Source organism: Mobula birostris, chromosome 8 (assembly GCF_030028105.1).
Source record: "Mobula birostris isolate sMobBir1 chromosome 8, sMobBir1.hap1, whole genome shotgun sequence".
NCBI classification, from domain to species: Eukaryota; Metazoa; Chordata; class Chondrichthyes; order Myliobatiformes; family Myliobatidae; genus Mobula; species Mobula birostris.
This window is the reverse complement of record NC_092377.1, coordinates 65370635-65386424: the sequence shown is the minus strand read 5'-3', so window position 1 is coordinate 65386424 and position 15790 is coordinate 65370635. Positions and strand designations below refer to the sequence as shown.

At 39.2% G+C, this 15790-nt stretch overlaps 1 protein-coding gene across 4 annotated transcripts in view; it reads right to left on the bottom strand.

Moving 5' to 3' along the window:
- Positions 1 to 15790, bottom strand: part of tiam2a (TIAM Rac1 associated GEF 2a) — a 232047-nt gene that overhangs the window by 172451 nt on the left and 43806 nt on the right. For all 4 annotated transcript variants that reach the window (XR_011886842.1, XR_011886843.1, XR_011886844.1 and 1 more), the window contains exon 3: positions 9371 to 9415. Coding sequence is in view for 1 of the 4 variants with exons in the window: in XM_072265338.1 (XP_072121439.1) it covers positions 9371 to 9415 (45 nt within the window). In the remaining 3 variants the exon portion in view is untranslated. The remainder of the gene's footprint in view (positions 1 to 9370; positions 9416 to 15790) is intronic.

The window sequence follows — 15790 nt, the reverse complement described above, 5'->3', positions numbered from 1 at the left end:
CATATAGTTTGTTTTTCTTGCGAATGCTGGTTATATATGGTTTAAGATGGCACTGATGACTCTGCAACTTTTGGCTGGTGGCTAACAAAACAAAGAAAGCAACTAAATACTTTGTTAACCACACTTTTTCTTGCAAACAATCATTGCAAGTATTAGTCTGTAACTTCCCTTTGGACTTGGAGGCAATTTGCTGTGGCATTTCCGAGGCAAGGCAAGCTGGTGGGCCCATCTCTGAGAGCACGGAAGAGAGTGAAAGGTCAGGTACAGGCTGAATTGAAGCCACGGAATCCAAGCCGCAAAGTGTGTCAAGGCACTGAACACAATGCTCAAAGATTTACAGGCCAAATCAAGGCAGCACAGTCCGGTATATTCACACAGCAGAAGCCGTTGTTCAGATGGAGATCTACGCACTGGGCCAGACTGAAAAGATCAGTGTCAAGGCCGAAGGCAAAATACGGGCCAATTCAGGTCACTGGTGGAAATAGCAGAACCCGGTGGTCAGACGGAGAGTTAAGCTCTAGGCCAGATTGAAAAGGTTGGGAGTAGGGGCCCCAAGGCAAGTGGGGTCCACTTCAGATTGCTCTTCCATGGCGTTTTCTGAGCTCTGTGCAGACTTCAGTTCAAAAACACTACTTGCTTGTGACTTGATTACTGTTTGCATGATCTATTTTCATTGCACATTGGGTGCTTGATGGTCTTTTTTTAAAAAATGGGTTATTTTATTTCTTTTACAGGCTCTTTTTTATGGGCATGATGTGGTTTTTCTTCTCTGCACATTGAGTGTTAAGATAGTCATGTGTGTGTATATATGCACACACTCCCCCCTTTTTGGGTGTCTCTGGTTTGAGGCTGCCAGTTTGGAGACAAATTTTCAAGGGTGTATAATGTATACATACTTTGATTAAAAAAAAATGCTTTGAACTTTGTTAGGTGCTCTGATGCTGCTGCAAGTTTTTCACAGCACCTGTTCAGACATGTACTTGTTAATATAACAATAAAATTGACTTACTAGGGAAACATCTTCACAACATTTAGTCTCTCAAAATTATTACCTCTCATTCTTTAAACAAAACTCCTGACAGAAGTGGATCATTCTATTCAACTCCCTTATTCCAATAACTAAAAACTAGTGTACCTTCACTGTCTCAAATCAAATATATCATATACATAGTGTTCAAAATTGATACATGATCAGTTCCTCTACCCAGTTCACAATGACCTGCCACAATTCTCCCCTCCCCCAAACTCCTGGTTGCTGCTTGGATTTGTTCTCCAATTATTAGAACCTGATTTAGCGAAGTAAACTGAATGAACCACACAACAGCAGACTCTGCTCAGAATGAGACTCAAAACATATTCAACTAAAGGATTTCATGCCTTTTACTCAAAAATTCATTAAACTTTCAAGTAAAATTGTCAAAATACACTGAAATTAAATGTTAGATCTATCTTGCCACGACTACTGCAGCATTTTTGTTTCTTCTGTAAACTAACATATACAAATACTTGAAAAATATTTACAATGGCCTTCACAGATTTGTATCCACAAAATATACATAAGACAGCATGGCACCTATACAACAACAGATAAAAGTTCACCTTATGTGTGTAGGCATTACACCGAAAGGCATGCACATATGTACCTAGGATACATGCACACAAGCAAATATGTATGCATACATAAAAATGTGCATGTTCACAGAAAAGCTTTGATCTTCAAGTAATGAAGTTTCAGCTATAGTCCAAACACGAGAAAATCTGTAGTTGCTGGAAATCCAAAGCAACTCATACAAAATTCTGGAAGGACTCAGCAGGCCAGATAGCATCTACGTAAAAGAGTAAACAGTCGATGTTTCAGGCCAAGACACTTAATCAGGACTGCTGAAGGGTCCTGATGAAAGGTCTTGGCCCAAAATGTCGACTGTTTACTCTGTTCCAAAGATGCTGCCTGGCGTGCTGAGTTCCAACTGCAGTTTGTGTATTTTGTTCCAGCCAATAATAACCTGGCCATCTCAACTGATGAATTTTGACTGAGAAAGAATGAAGATAGAAAAGGAAATACAGTAAATTAGTTGCAAATTCAGATACAACTGAAAAGATTATACTTAGAACAAATACAGAAAATTTATTTACCAAAGACTGAATTACTTTTTTGTGAAAATGAGACATCACTGCTTCAATTGCTTCTTTACTCAGCTGGAGAGATTCAAAGGCACTGCAGTAATGATGTCCCAACACTTAAGATATTTTCACTTTTATATCCTGGTCCTAATTTTAATGGCAAATTTGCTAATTAATATACAAATAAATGCAGCAATTCCCTGAAATTCAGTTTAGAGTTTAGGAGCCAACTGCTTTTTCCAACGGCAGTGGCACAATATATCCAGAAAGTTCCTGAATTCATATTAAACCTGTTGCTGTTTGGGAGGCAAAATCTGGTTAAAATTACTGTTACACTTGCTGATGTTAAAGAACAACATCCTAGGATGTAACTCAGCATCATGGTCAAGGCAGAAGACAGGATGTGCCAAGACTGTTGTAAGAATAATTTTTCTATCAATCCACAGTAGCATAATCATTCATATAAGATGAATCACATTTCTGAAAATGCTTAACAGATATTTGTAAGTATAGTGAAGCTATTTTTGGTTTATCTTTGTACATCGGTAATTAACTCTGTGCTGGATTTTTCAAACCCTTCAAGAAGAGCTGTTCAAGAACAGGTTTTCGTAAGAAATAAACTATTGAATATTTTCACAAGACCAAGGCTGAAGGATCTTTGATTCTTCCTTAATTCATAAGCATACCAACAGTATTCAATTAATTTCTTCCATACAAAATACAATATTTCAAGTATGTTCCAAATGCTGGTGTATGGAGGATACTCCAAAGATGAAAAGCAACCAATTCATTAACTTTCATCCGCAGCTTTATTTTTATGTCAGGTCAACAAAATTGTAAGAATCAAATAATCTCTCAAAATTCAAAGCCCAATTGCCAGGAAATAATAGAAATAGGCAGTCTGTTTTTTTTTTAGCCAAAGCATAGCATCCTCTGTCATTTTCTTAATATCTCTTTTGCAATACAACCTTGGAAATTCCTCTCACTTGAAGTGTGTAACTACAACTGGTTCCCATAAATCTACAACTAACAATGCAGTACAGATCCAGTTTTTGAAATAACTGCAAAAGACCATACGTAGTAGCAACAAGTGTAGGCTTTTCTGCCCTTTCCTCATAACAATAATTTTCCTTAGGTGATTGGAAATCCACCTCGGACTTAAATATTTACAAAGACTCTGAATACCAAGGAGTTTGAAAGAACCACAAATCCTGAGGAAAAGAAATAGCAGTTTTAAATAATGCCTCTTTATTCTGAGATCATTTACTCTAGTTCTTGACTCTCCCAAGAAAGGAAACACGGTCAGCATTTACCCTTGCAAACACAAGGAAATCTGCAGATGCTGGAATTTCAAGCAACACACACAAAAATTGCTGATGAACGCATGCCAGGCAGCATCTATGGGAAGAGATACAGTCGACGTTTCGGGCCGAAACCCTTCATCAGGACTAACTGAAAGAAGAGATAGTAAGGGATTTGAAAGTGGGAGGGGGAGGGGGAGATCCATCTCCCTCCCTCTCACTATACTCCTTGCCCATCCTCTGGGCTCCCCCCCACCCCTTTCTTTCTCCCTAGGCCTCCCGTCCCATGATCCTCTCTCTTCTCCAGCCTCATATCCCTTTTGCCAATCAACTTTCCAGCTCTTAGCTCCATCCCTCCCCCTCCTGTCTTCTCCTATTATTTCAGATCTCTCCCTCCCAAATCTCTTACTATCTCTTCTTTCAGTTAGTCCTGACGAAGGGTCTCGGCCCAAAACTTCGACTGTAACAGCATTTACTGTCTCCTCCATGTTACAAGAAACTCGCCTCTCGTTCTTCCAAGCTGAGAATCATCCTAGTAAACCTTAAGTTACACTGCCTTCAATTAATCTCCAAAATGGGGAACCAAAACCACAGCCCTCTAGATTGATTTCACAAGTGCCTCATTTAGATGTAGCAAGACTTACCTACTTTTATAATTTTGCCTTCTTGCATTAAAGTGCCAACATTCCATTAGTCTTCCTTATTAACAGCTGCATCTTTGCATTAACATTCTTTGCCATGTGTAGCTTTTCTCTATTTAAATACTGTTCTTTTATTCTTCCTTCCAAATGAACCTCACATTCTGTAGCATTTGCCAACTTTTTGCCAGTCATTAAACCCAACAATACTTTTCAAAAACTATTTCTATCATCTTACCTTCCCACTTGTATCTGCGTTGTCACAAGTTCTTCAGTGAAAAATCACCCTCTTATCCCTACTGAATGCTTCCTGGCTGTTAACCAATTGTCAATCCACACCAATGTTACTCAGAAACATCAACATCCGTTTTTACCATTTAATCTCTTTTAAGGCACTTGGTTGAACACCACACACAAGTCCAAATACACCTACTACTTTTTAAATACTTAGGATCAGCCTTCCTCAAAAAACTCTAATAGATACAAATTCTCCTTCAGGAAGTCAGACTAACTCAACTGGATTATGATTTTTCAAATGTGCTTTGTTCCATCAATTTCAAACAAATAACAGGATAATCAATTTTTTTAACCTCCCTCCATTTTTGAATAAAAGGTGTCACATTGCAGTTTTCCAATCCTCTTGCACTTCTGAAGAAACTAAGGACTTTCAAACTATAGCCTATGCATCCGCGTCCTTATTACGTAAGACAAGGAAATACATGCCATCTAGCCCAATGGATTCCTCAGCCTTTAGCAAACCTTCCAATGATGGTTATGGTACTTAATTTACCCCAAAATGATCAGATGCTCAAAACATCTTTTGAAGTAAAGACTGATTTAAAATATTTAAGACATCTGACATTTTCACTTCCCCTGTAATAAATTTTCTCCAGTCTCCTTTTCAAAGGGGCCTTTGTTCACTGGAACCTCTTCCTTCATTTTCCAAATAATTAATGCAGCTCTTATCTGTTTTTAACATGTCATTAGTTTGCACTCAGTCCATAGTCTTTTTTTGTTCTCCTTTGCTGGATTCTAAATTCATCCCAATCTTCATGTCCTTTTGCTTACTTATACATTTTCTTTTAGGCTGAATTCACCTTCTTAACTATCTTAATTATCCACATTAATTTGTCCTGCAAAAAATTTGGAAGAGAAGCACACTTGATTCCAGCAACTGCACGAGCTCTTTAAGTAATTATGCCTCAGCTGGAATGGGATTGAAATTCTTTTCTTGGGTTTTTTAATAGAAGGACCAAACACTGGGATTTGTATATCCTATTAACACAAAATTTGAACACAAATGCAGAATCATGGCCTTTAAATTAAGCATGCTACCAGTGTGGATTAAGATGGCCAAGCCTCTTAAGACCATATTAAAAGTTCCAAAAGCAGATATTTTTAATCCTAAAATGTCTAAATGTTTACATTTTAAGAGCTAAACAACAAAAAGATTGCCTATATCCACACATCATAGTACCAATGCCTCAAGTTCAATCCTGACCTCTGGTGCTGTTTTTGAAGAGTTTGCACGTGCTCCCTTTGACTGCGTAAGATTTCTCCCAAGTTCTTATTTATACCAAATTCCAAAGATCTGATGGTTTCTAAGCTCATTAGACAATGTAAGTTGCCCCTACAATGTAGACTGCATGGACTTACAAGTGAACAACAATAATAAAACTAACTGCTGGAGGAAGGCGGTGTCTATACAGTGAAATGAACAGTTGACATTTTGGGTTATCCATGTCAGAAAGGTGCATCGGCTATGATTTATAATATTATGATGAAACTTAGGAAAGCTCCATTTGATAAGATTAGGGTAGATTGGGAACAGGAATTGGGGTCTATCATTTCTGTGGATGACTGGGGGCAGATTTTACAATTAGTCAATACTTCCTCTATCTGTGCTAAACATTCCCTAATTCAATTTAAAGTTGTTCATAGAGCACATATGTCCAAAGATAAATTAGCTCGCTTTTATTCTCATATTAATCCTTTTTGTGATAGATGTCCGGGGCAGATAGCCTCTTTAACTCATATGTTTTGGTCTTGTCCTACTCTGGAAACTTTTTGGAGAGACATTTTTAATATCATCTCCAAGGTATTGAATATAGATATCTCCCCTCACCCTATTACTGCTATCTTTGGACTACCTAAAATTTCCAGTAATCTTTCTCCTTCAGCCCGTAGAATGATTGCATTTCTTACTTTAATGGCGAAAAGATGTATCTTACGACATTGGAAAGAGCTTAATGCTCCAACTACCTTTTTTTGGTTTTCTCAGACGATATTATGCTTGAATTTGGAGAAAATTAGAAGCAATCTTTATGATTCCTCACTTAAATTTGAACAGACCTGGAGATCTTTTATTCAATATTTTCATTTAATGTAATTTTTTTTTCTCCTTTTTTTTTGCTCCATATTTATATACCCTTCTTGTTTTTTTTAACTGTTTTTAATGGAGGTCGGGAGTGAGGACGTGATTTTAAGTTTTTTTAAACTCTGCTTGGTTCCAAGTTAGCCCATTGCTTTGCTTTTAGTTAGTTGCACGGTGGTTTTTTTGGGGGTTTTTTTTTTCTTTTTCTCTATTGATATATATATAAAAATTAGTATACTATTATGTTACCTTAGTATGTTATGTTTAAATTACATTGTTTGTATCATTTTTTTTGTATTAATATCTCCTGTAATTTTATTATATTCTAACAGTGTATTAGTGCCTATATGGCTTACCTTTTTGTATACTTATTCAATAAAAAGATTTAAAAAGAAAGAAAGACATTTTGGGTTGAAACCCTTCACCTGGGTCCATATGAAGTGCCTTGATTCAAAACATCAAATGCCCATTTCCTTCCACAGATGCTATCTGACTCACTGAGTTCCTGAGTTTTGTTTTGCTCCGAATTCCAACATTTCTAGTCTCGTGTCAAGAACAATGCATTTTCAATAAATCTCCATGTAAGGCTGAAGACAGATTCATAGAAGTATTACATTAGCCTGTGTAAAATGAACCAAATATGGGATAATATGATAGGCATTTTATGCCACTGAGCCTCTCTATAACACTGTGGCTAATCTTTTAAGTCAAAAAATCATTTTTCTTATCTCCATATTCCTTAATACCCTCCAAGAAATCAATCCCTATTTTTAAAGCAACCGAGCCTCCATGGGACTCCAGTGAATTCTAAAGGCCCAATCCTGAATGCAAGTTTCTCCCATTTTAATCTTTGATGGTTTTCCTCACATTCAGAGATTGTTACATGCCAGTCGAAGACCCCTTAGGCAGAAGAACTATCCACCCTGTTGAGCTTTCTAAGAAAACAGTGAAAAGAATCATTTAACAGTCAACCAGTGCCTTTGGTATATTCTCTAATCGCATTATTTACTTGTACAAGGATGGATGAATAGTACGAAATCCAAGGAGAAATCTGACTCTTTTGCCAACTTGAATGCTCACAGATTGCAACAACCAATATGATGAAAGTAAAAGCAAAAAAAATGGCAGAATATGATGTAAATTATAGCCAGTTAATACACAGAACACCACTGTGTACTCTGGCCAAGTGTCTTTTGTCAGAGCTTGACTTTTCCCCCCTCTGTTTTAGACAACTCTGGAAAAAGTAAAGATCCCAGCTATTCTGATGGGTTTAAATGGAGCATAGGTTAAGAAATCAACTAAATAATACGAAGGTCAAAACAGGGATAAATTATGCATGCCAATGAGTTACAACTATTTACAAATACAAATTAATGAGAAATTTGGAAGTTCTTCCTTTGTGAGAATGTCTTGAGCCTTCAGAATAAATTCCAGCTGGAATAGTGAGTGCCGAATTTAAATAAAACTGTATGTGAGCAATGTTGTCAATATTTGGCTTACCCAATCTTCTACAGAAATTCCTCTCAAACCACTCCAGATGGTTAAAACCAGAACATTTCTCATCATGACTCTGCCTCCCAATTACAGACCATATCTACATGAAACTTGCACTGGACAATTATAACTTGATTTTAACTGACATGTGGCTGTTGTGTTTTACTATTTATTGTTATGTTTATTATTTACTGTTGCGTTTGTTATGTTATGAATGCACTGCTCCTGGGAAACGCTGTCTCATTCTGCCCTGCAGAGCTAGAATGACAATAATTTTTTTTGAATCTTGAATCTTGAACATTGCTGTAGAAAAGCAGGATCCACCATTAGTGATCCTCACACCCAGGCCATGCTCTTTTCTCGCTGTTGCCAACAGTAGAAGGTACAAATGCCTCGGGACTCAAACCACCAGGTTCAAGAACAGTTACTACCCCTCAACCATCAGGCTTTAACAAAAGGGTTAGGGCTAGGGTCTTATCTTGTTATTTCATGCTCGTTATTGATTCTTATTTATTATCTACATTTGCAGTTTGTTTACAGTTCCTGAGTTTACAGTTATTGTTCTACAGATTTGCTAAGTATGCCTGTAGAAAAAAGAATCTCAGGGTTGCATGTGGTGACATGTATATACTCTGATAATAAATCATACTTTGAAATTTGTTTCTTTTTTTTGTTTGTCTCAGATTACACAGCTGCAAGGTGGAAGGTGAAAATATCTGGGATTGAAGCTCCAAACACTGAAAGTGGAATAGGCTTGATGAAACAGTTGCTCTTTCTCTATATGTCAGCTTTGTATGTTTATAAAAACCATAGCCACCAAACAGTAACAGTTGATTTCTGTCCCCTCACTTGAGATCCATTCCTCTCTGAAAGATCACCGCAGAATTCCCGCAACATTTGGCTGAGATCCTGAACAGTACAAAGAACAAAAGCACAAAACTAAATGGAGAATTAGTTTGAGGAATGTGAAAGAAAGAAGTCAAATCCATACTGACAGTGATTTAACAAATAAATCAGTTGATTCAGATTTGAAACATTGCAAGCATCCCTATCAGCAAAGGAAAATGGTTAGTATATTTTGCCAAATGCCCAATGAGAAAATGGGCATTACAATGCTGTCCAGATCCAGATTTGATTTGATTTTTTAAAAAATCAAATGATTAAAAAACAATTATGTAAATGCAAGGGGAAAGTCCAGACCCATCATATTGGTACAGCAAGTTTTTAATCTGTGAAAATGACTTCATATCATGACCACACGCACATGTTGAAATGAAAAAAAAACAGAATCAAAATGTCTAAAAAAAAACTAAGAGATGTTGCCTCAAAATGAAATCAATATACATATTTAAGATTTTCACTTATATTGGTAGATTCTATTACTGTAAAATGTCTGATTAAACACTTAAGGTTTGCATGTCGATCATAAACAAAATGCTTACCCTTTGAATAAACTTTTCCACACTCTGTACCACATGTTTGTAGAACTGTAATATAAAAAGAAAAAAAATTAAATTGTTGAAAATAGTTGGAGAAGTTAACAAGGCAGAAAACACAAAAATCAAAAGTGATGTTAAAATCATATAAAACACTCACTTGATCTAATTTAGGGCATCGGAGATTAAAAGGTTGCAAAGTAGATTAATGGAGTCATAAACTCAAGGTTAACTTGTGGCTCAACTGGACAAGTAAGGGTTATGCTCCTTATGGTAGGAAATCATGAAGTTTTGATAAAGGTTACTTTAAGTTACAAAAGCTTATTTAAAAAAAAAATCAGCTGGCGGGAGGAGTAGGAGAATTGATCTTTACCACTAGCACTGCATACACGCAAAAATATCAGATGGTTGTATTCATTTTTATATTTTAATCTCCACGGATTTCAATGGAACTCGATCAAGAAGGATAATTAAAGGCTGATGCAACACCATCCATTGGTAGGGGTTCCCAATCTGGGGTTCACGGACTCCTCAGTTAATGGTAGAGGATCCACGGCATTAAAAAAAAAAGTTGGGAGCCCCAGTTTTAAGGCAAATATGTAAAGATGAATTTCTCCTGCTACTGCTTCTGATGGCTAACCAGAGGACATGCATTTAAAGAGACTGGTAAGAACCAAAAGTGGCTTGAGATAAATTATTATACTTAGCAAGTGTTTAGGATCAACAAGTTCTGCTTGACTGGGTTTTAGGAACAGATTTTACACTGAACATTGAACAATGAATTGGCTATCTAACAGAAAGAAAACTGTAGTGGGCCTATGAAAAAGCAGCTATTAACGAGCCACGAAGAACTGCTAAGTGTCTTTACTCGCTTAAAAGTTTAAAGAGATTCTACATGTTACTGAAGATTAACAAACTTCAACAGATGTATAGTTGAAAGCATTCTGATTGGTTGCGCAACTCCAATGCACAGAAATAAAAAGGATACTGAGAGTAGTGGACTTAGCCAGTTCCATCGCAGGTACAGCTCTCTCCACCTAAAGGACATCTACAGCAAGCAATGTTGTAGGAAGGTAACATCCATCACTAAGGACCCCCACATTCCAGATCATGCTTACTTCTCATTGCTTCCATTAGACAGGAAAAACACGAGCTAGAAGATCCACACCTTAAGTTTCAGTTACAGATTCTCTCCCACTCTCTAAAGTTGTGGATACAATCCAGTCCATCATAGGAAATTTCCATAAATTTGAGTATCATTAACATAAATTAACATAAACTAAATAAAGCAAAAATAAAGTTTGTAATTTATATTTGTAACATACTATGCTCCTGCTGCAAAAAGCTAATTTTCATGACATTCCCATTTCATGGATTGGTATGTATGCTCTTGACACACTTGAACTTGATATTCTTCAAAAGATCAGATAAGAACTTCTTTTACAGTCAAATGGCTCTTTCCTAAGCAATAGGAAAAAGCAACAACAAATTCTAGCTCATGAAAAACAGCAGGACATCTCAGAAACCTATGTTAAGAAGTTCTGATTATCTGCAAAGACATCGCAATAAGTGAAATAAAGTAAGGGAATGCAAAGCTAAATCAAGTAAATAGTTGAACAAAATAACAATTATTTCATTACATATTGTATCATATCCAACAATTTCTCTCCCATTTTGCAAACGTTGAACCTATGTACATATAAATATGCATCTGAAACATCAGGTGGGATAGATTTATGGCAGCAGTTAGGTTCTGCCATGTGGGAACTGATAACGGCTGTATTTTTGACCTGGGAACCGTCTGGGTTACACACATGAAACCCCCTTTTACCGGATGTCTCTGGAAACACCAATCGTTAGCCCGCCGCTAACAAGCCACTGGACTCAGTGGTGACAAATCCACCTTTCTCGAACTCCATACATCTAGGGTAGGTATGACTTGGGTCCCAATAGACCTGGAAGTTGGGATGTTTCAACCATCTACACCCCATGTTGAGCGAATACCATGTAAGTACTGCCCACTTGCAATTATCCATTGGCAAGAAATAACAGATCGTACATTGCATACAATTATAAAGAAGGTACATTTATGAATGTCAACTTAATCAGCTATTAAAGAAGAAAGAAAAAATAAAAGAGCCCATTATAGTTAAAACATTCAAATGTGCACCAGGTTGGAGCTCAGAACTTCCAAAAGCTGGATGTGTGCTTTTATTCACGGTGCCAACTCCTATTCACCGATCACCGGTAGAACTTTCCAGCTTGAACTCCACTGAATTGTGCATTCCAGTTGCATCAAATCCTACGGTCTGTTCTCTCGATCTTCTTCTCTCTCCATCTCCTGCTGAAAAGACCTCGATCCACCCCAGCCCCACGCCACCCAGCTTTCTCTCGAACCTTCACTCAATTCCACCATCCTGATTGGCTGACCCGACATTCATAAGCAGAACATCACAACCCCCTTATATTTAATGGTAACCCAAACACTACCAGCAGAACACACTGCTTCTACAGAAAACCATTAAATGAACTATCTTACATTAGCAATAAAATCTCATTACACTCTCCTCCACACCAAAAATAGCCATATGACTTCGACGTATCTCACCAGGGGAATAGACATAACACTCTTTTCCCCCGGCGCGTCACAGGCCAGCCTATCTGGGGCTTTCCGGACTCTTCTTGACCTCCGTATCCCATCTTTGGCTTCTTCAGCCCCAAGCACTCCTTGGGATCTTTCCAGTCTACTTTGGAGTGCCTCCCCCAGTCTAATATTCATGCTTTCTGGCAACTCAGAGTATCCTCGTTACTTGACTGAGCTCAGCTTCATCCCCAATTACTTTGGAGCCCAGCTTCCCTTCATTGTCTAGCATCAGTTCTGCCTGTCCACTGCTAGTCCACACTGCTACATCCACGTCAGCATGGGGAGGTTCAGGAATCTCTTCATCAATTATTGGGGAGTTTGCATAAGGTAATGGTATACCACATCCCCATTTCCTCATCCTCTGAGTCAGTACAGCATTCAGTGGTTTGGTCCCTTTCAGGTCTCTCCACTCATTGCCTTTCTGTTCTCCCACTTTGGCACAGAGTCTTCCTACTAGATGTAGGGTCAACATGTACTTCCTGCCCTAAAGGTAAAAGGTGACTGATGGAGAATTCTGACAGGCTAATTCCTGTTTTCTGGCTTTACCCAGAAAATTGGGACATTTGGCATCTGACTCTCCACTACACAAGGCATAACCACCCAGCAGTCAGCCAACTTGCGCTTCCCTGGTAGCCCCAAATTCCTTCTTAAAACTGTCTCCAGGCGTCAGTTGGGAGAACCTAATTTTTTTGATAATATCTCTTCTTGTTTCTTTGATTCTGCTTGGTAACAGAGACCTCTGCTAGTTCATAAGCCTTTTGCAGATCTTTCCTTATGTCACACATATTTAAGATAGGTCTTCTGTGGCAGTCTTCCCCGCCAGTCCCAAAACAGATCTACAGGCAATCTTGCTTCATGCCCAAACATCAAATAGTATGGCGAGTAGCCAGTAGCTTCATTCTGTGTACAGTTGTAGCAGTGGACCAAATGTCCAATGTGCTGACTCCATTTGTTCTTCCTGATATCCAGGGTTCCGAGCATGTCTAGCAATGTCTGGTTGAACCTCTCAGGTTGGGGATCACCACGAGGGTGATAAGGTGTGGTCCTCAACTTCAAGTTCAAGCATGCCGAGTAACTCCATATACAAGCCTACTCTCAAAAATCCCTTCCCTTATCACTGTGTTCCTGTCTTGGAAGGCCATAATGAATGAAATACTTTTCCCATAACACCTTGGCCACGGTGGATGCCCTCTGATCCTTTGTAGGGAAGGGTTGAGCATATCTGGTGTAGTGATCAGGGATAACCAAGACATTCGCAGCATGGCTGGAATCAGGCTCTACAAAGAGGAAATTTATACATACTAAATCAAGTGGCCCCACACTCTGTAAATGGGATAAGGGAGTGACCCTTGCAGGCAGCCTCTTTCTCCGAATACACTGAATGCATGACTCTTCAACCTCAGGCTTCATTCGGGGCCAGTAGAATCGATCTCGGACCAATCCATAGGTCTTATCAAACCCCAAATGACCCGAATCATCAAGTGACTTCAACACAATCCCCCGATGCTTCTCAGGCAAAATCAACTACGAACGCCAAGGCCTGTCTGGAGGAGACATGACCCTGCATAGAACCTGGTTCCTCAACTCCAGTTTGTTCCACTTTCTCATCAGTAGGTGTATGGTAGGGTATTTTGTCTTTTCAACTTGGATTATATTCCCTTCTGCAACAACTGACCAAACAGTAACTATACAAGGGTTATCTCCCTGAGCTGCTGCAACTTCCCCAGGATTCAAGGCAGGCCAGTGCATCCTTAATCTGCGGAACGCTATACTGGTCAGGGACTGTACGTTGGTTCAGCGTCCAATAGTCAACACACATTCATACCTTCCCATTCTTCATCCTCACCATCACTATGGGTGACCCATAGGGACTCCATGACTCAAATGATAATCCCAGCTTCCTTCAGTTTCAGTAGGTATTGCTGATCATCCTCCACCTCTGCTGGTGTTAACTGTCAAGACCTTTCTCTGAAAGAGGTGTCATCACCCGGATGGTCTGGAGCATACTGCTGGAATAATCCATATCGAACTTGCCAGTAGAAAAGACATCTTCGAACTTTAATATCTTCTCCATCAGTCTTCTTTTCCAACTCTCAGGTACTGGGGGAGTCAAAGTTAAATGACTTGGCTGTCAACCTTCCCAATCCAGGAGACTGTCTCTCTCCTGATTTTCTCACAGGAAAGCTGGACATTACGGTCATAAGACCATAAGACAAAGGAGCAGAAGTCGGCCATTTGGCCCATCAAGTCTGCTCCGCCATTTTATCATGAGCTGATCCATTCTCTCATTTAGTCCCACTCCCCGCCTTCTCACCATAACCTTTGATGCCCTGGCTACTCAGATACCTATCAATCTCTGCCTTAAATACACCCAATGACTTGGCCTCCACTGCTGCCCGTGGCAACAAATTCCATAGATTCACCACCCTCTGACTAAAAAAATTTCTTCGCATTTCTGTTCTGAAAGGGCGCCCTTCAATCCTTAAGTCATGCCCTCTCGTACTAGACTCCCTCATCATGGGAAACAACTTTGCCACATCCACTCTGTCCATGCCTTTCAACATTCGAAATGTTTCTATGAGGTCTCCCCTCATTCTTCTAAACTCCAAGGAATATTGTCCAAGAGCGGACAAACGTTCCTCATATGTTAACCCTCTCATTTCCTGAATCATTCTAGTGAATCTTCTCTGTACCCTCTCCAATGTCAGCACATCCTTTCTTAAATAAGGAGACCAAATTTGCCCACAGTACTCCAAGTGAGGTCTCACCAGCGCCTTAGAGCCTCAACGTCACATCCCTGCTCCTATACTCTATTCCTCTAGAAATGAATGCCAACATTGCATTTGCCTTCTTCACTACCGACTCAACCTGGAGGTTAACCTTAAGGGTATCCTGTATGAGGACTCCCAAGTCCTGTTGCATCTCAAAACTTTGAATTCTTTCCCCATTTAAATAATAGTCTGCCCGTTTATTTCTTCTGCCAAAGTGCATAACCATACACTTTCCAACATTGTATTTCATTAGCCACTTCTCTGCCCATTCTTCCAATCTATCCAAGTCTCTCTGCAGACTCTCCGTTTCCTCAGCACTACCGGCCCCTCCACCTATCTTCGTATCGTCAGCAAACTTAGCCACAAAGCCATCTATTCCATAATCCAAATTGTTGATGTGCAATGTAAAAAGAAGCCGCCACACAGACCCCTGTGAAATGCCACTGGTAACCGGCAGCCAACCAGAATAGGATCCCTTTATTCACACTCTCTGTTTCCTGCCAATCAGCCAACGCTTTATCCACATATGTAACTTTCCCGTAATTCCATGGGCTCTTATCTTGTTAAGTAGCCTCATGTGTGGCACCTTGTCAAAGGCCTTCTGAAAATCCAAATATACAACATCCACTGCATCTCCCTTATCTAGCCTACTGGTAATTTCCTCAAAAAATTGTAATAGGTTTGTCAGGCAGGATTTTGCTTTAAGGAATCCATGCTGAGTTCTGCCTATCTTGTCACATGCCTTCGGGTACTCCGTAACCTCATCCTTGACAATCGACTCTCAACAACTTCCCAACCACCGATGTCAAGCTAACAGGTCTATAATTTCCTTTTTGCTTCCTTGCCCCCTTCTTAAATAGCGGCATGAGATTTGCAGTCTTCCAGACCTCCAGAACCATGCCAGAATCTATTGACTTTTGAAAGATCATCGCTAATGCCCCCGCAATCTCCACAGCTACTTCCTTCAGAACACGCAGGTGCAATCCATCTGGTCCGGGAGATTCATCTACC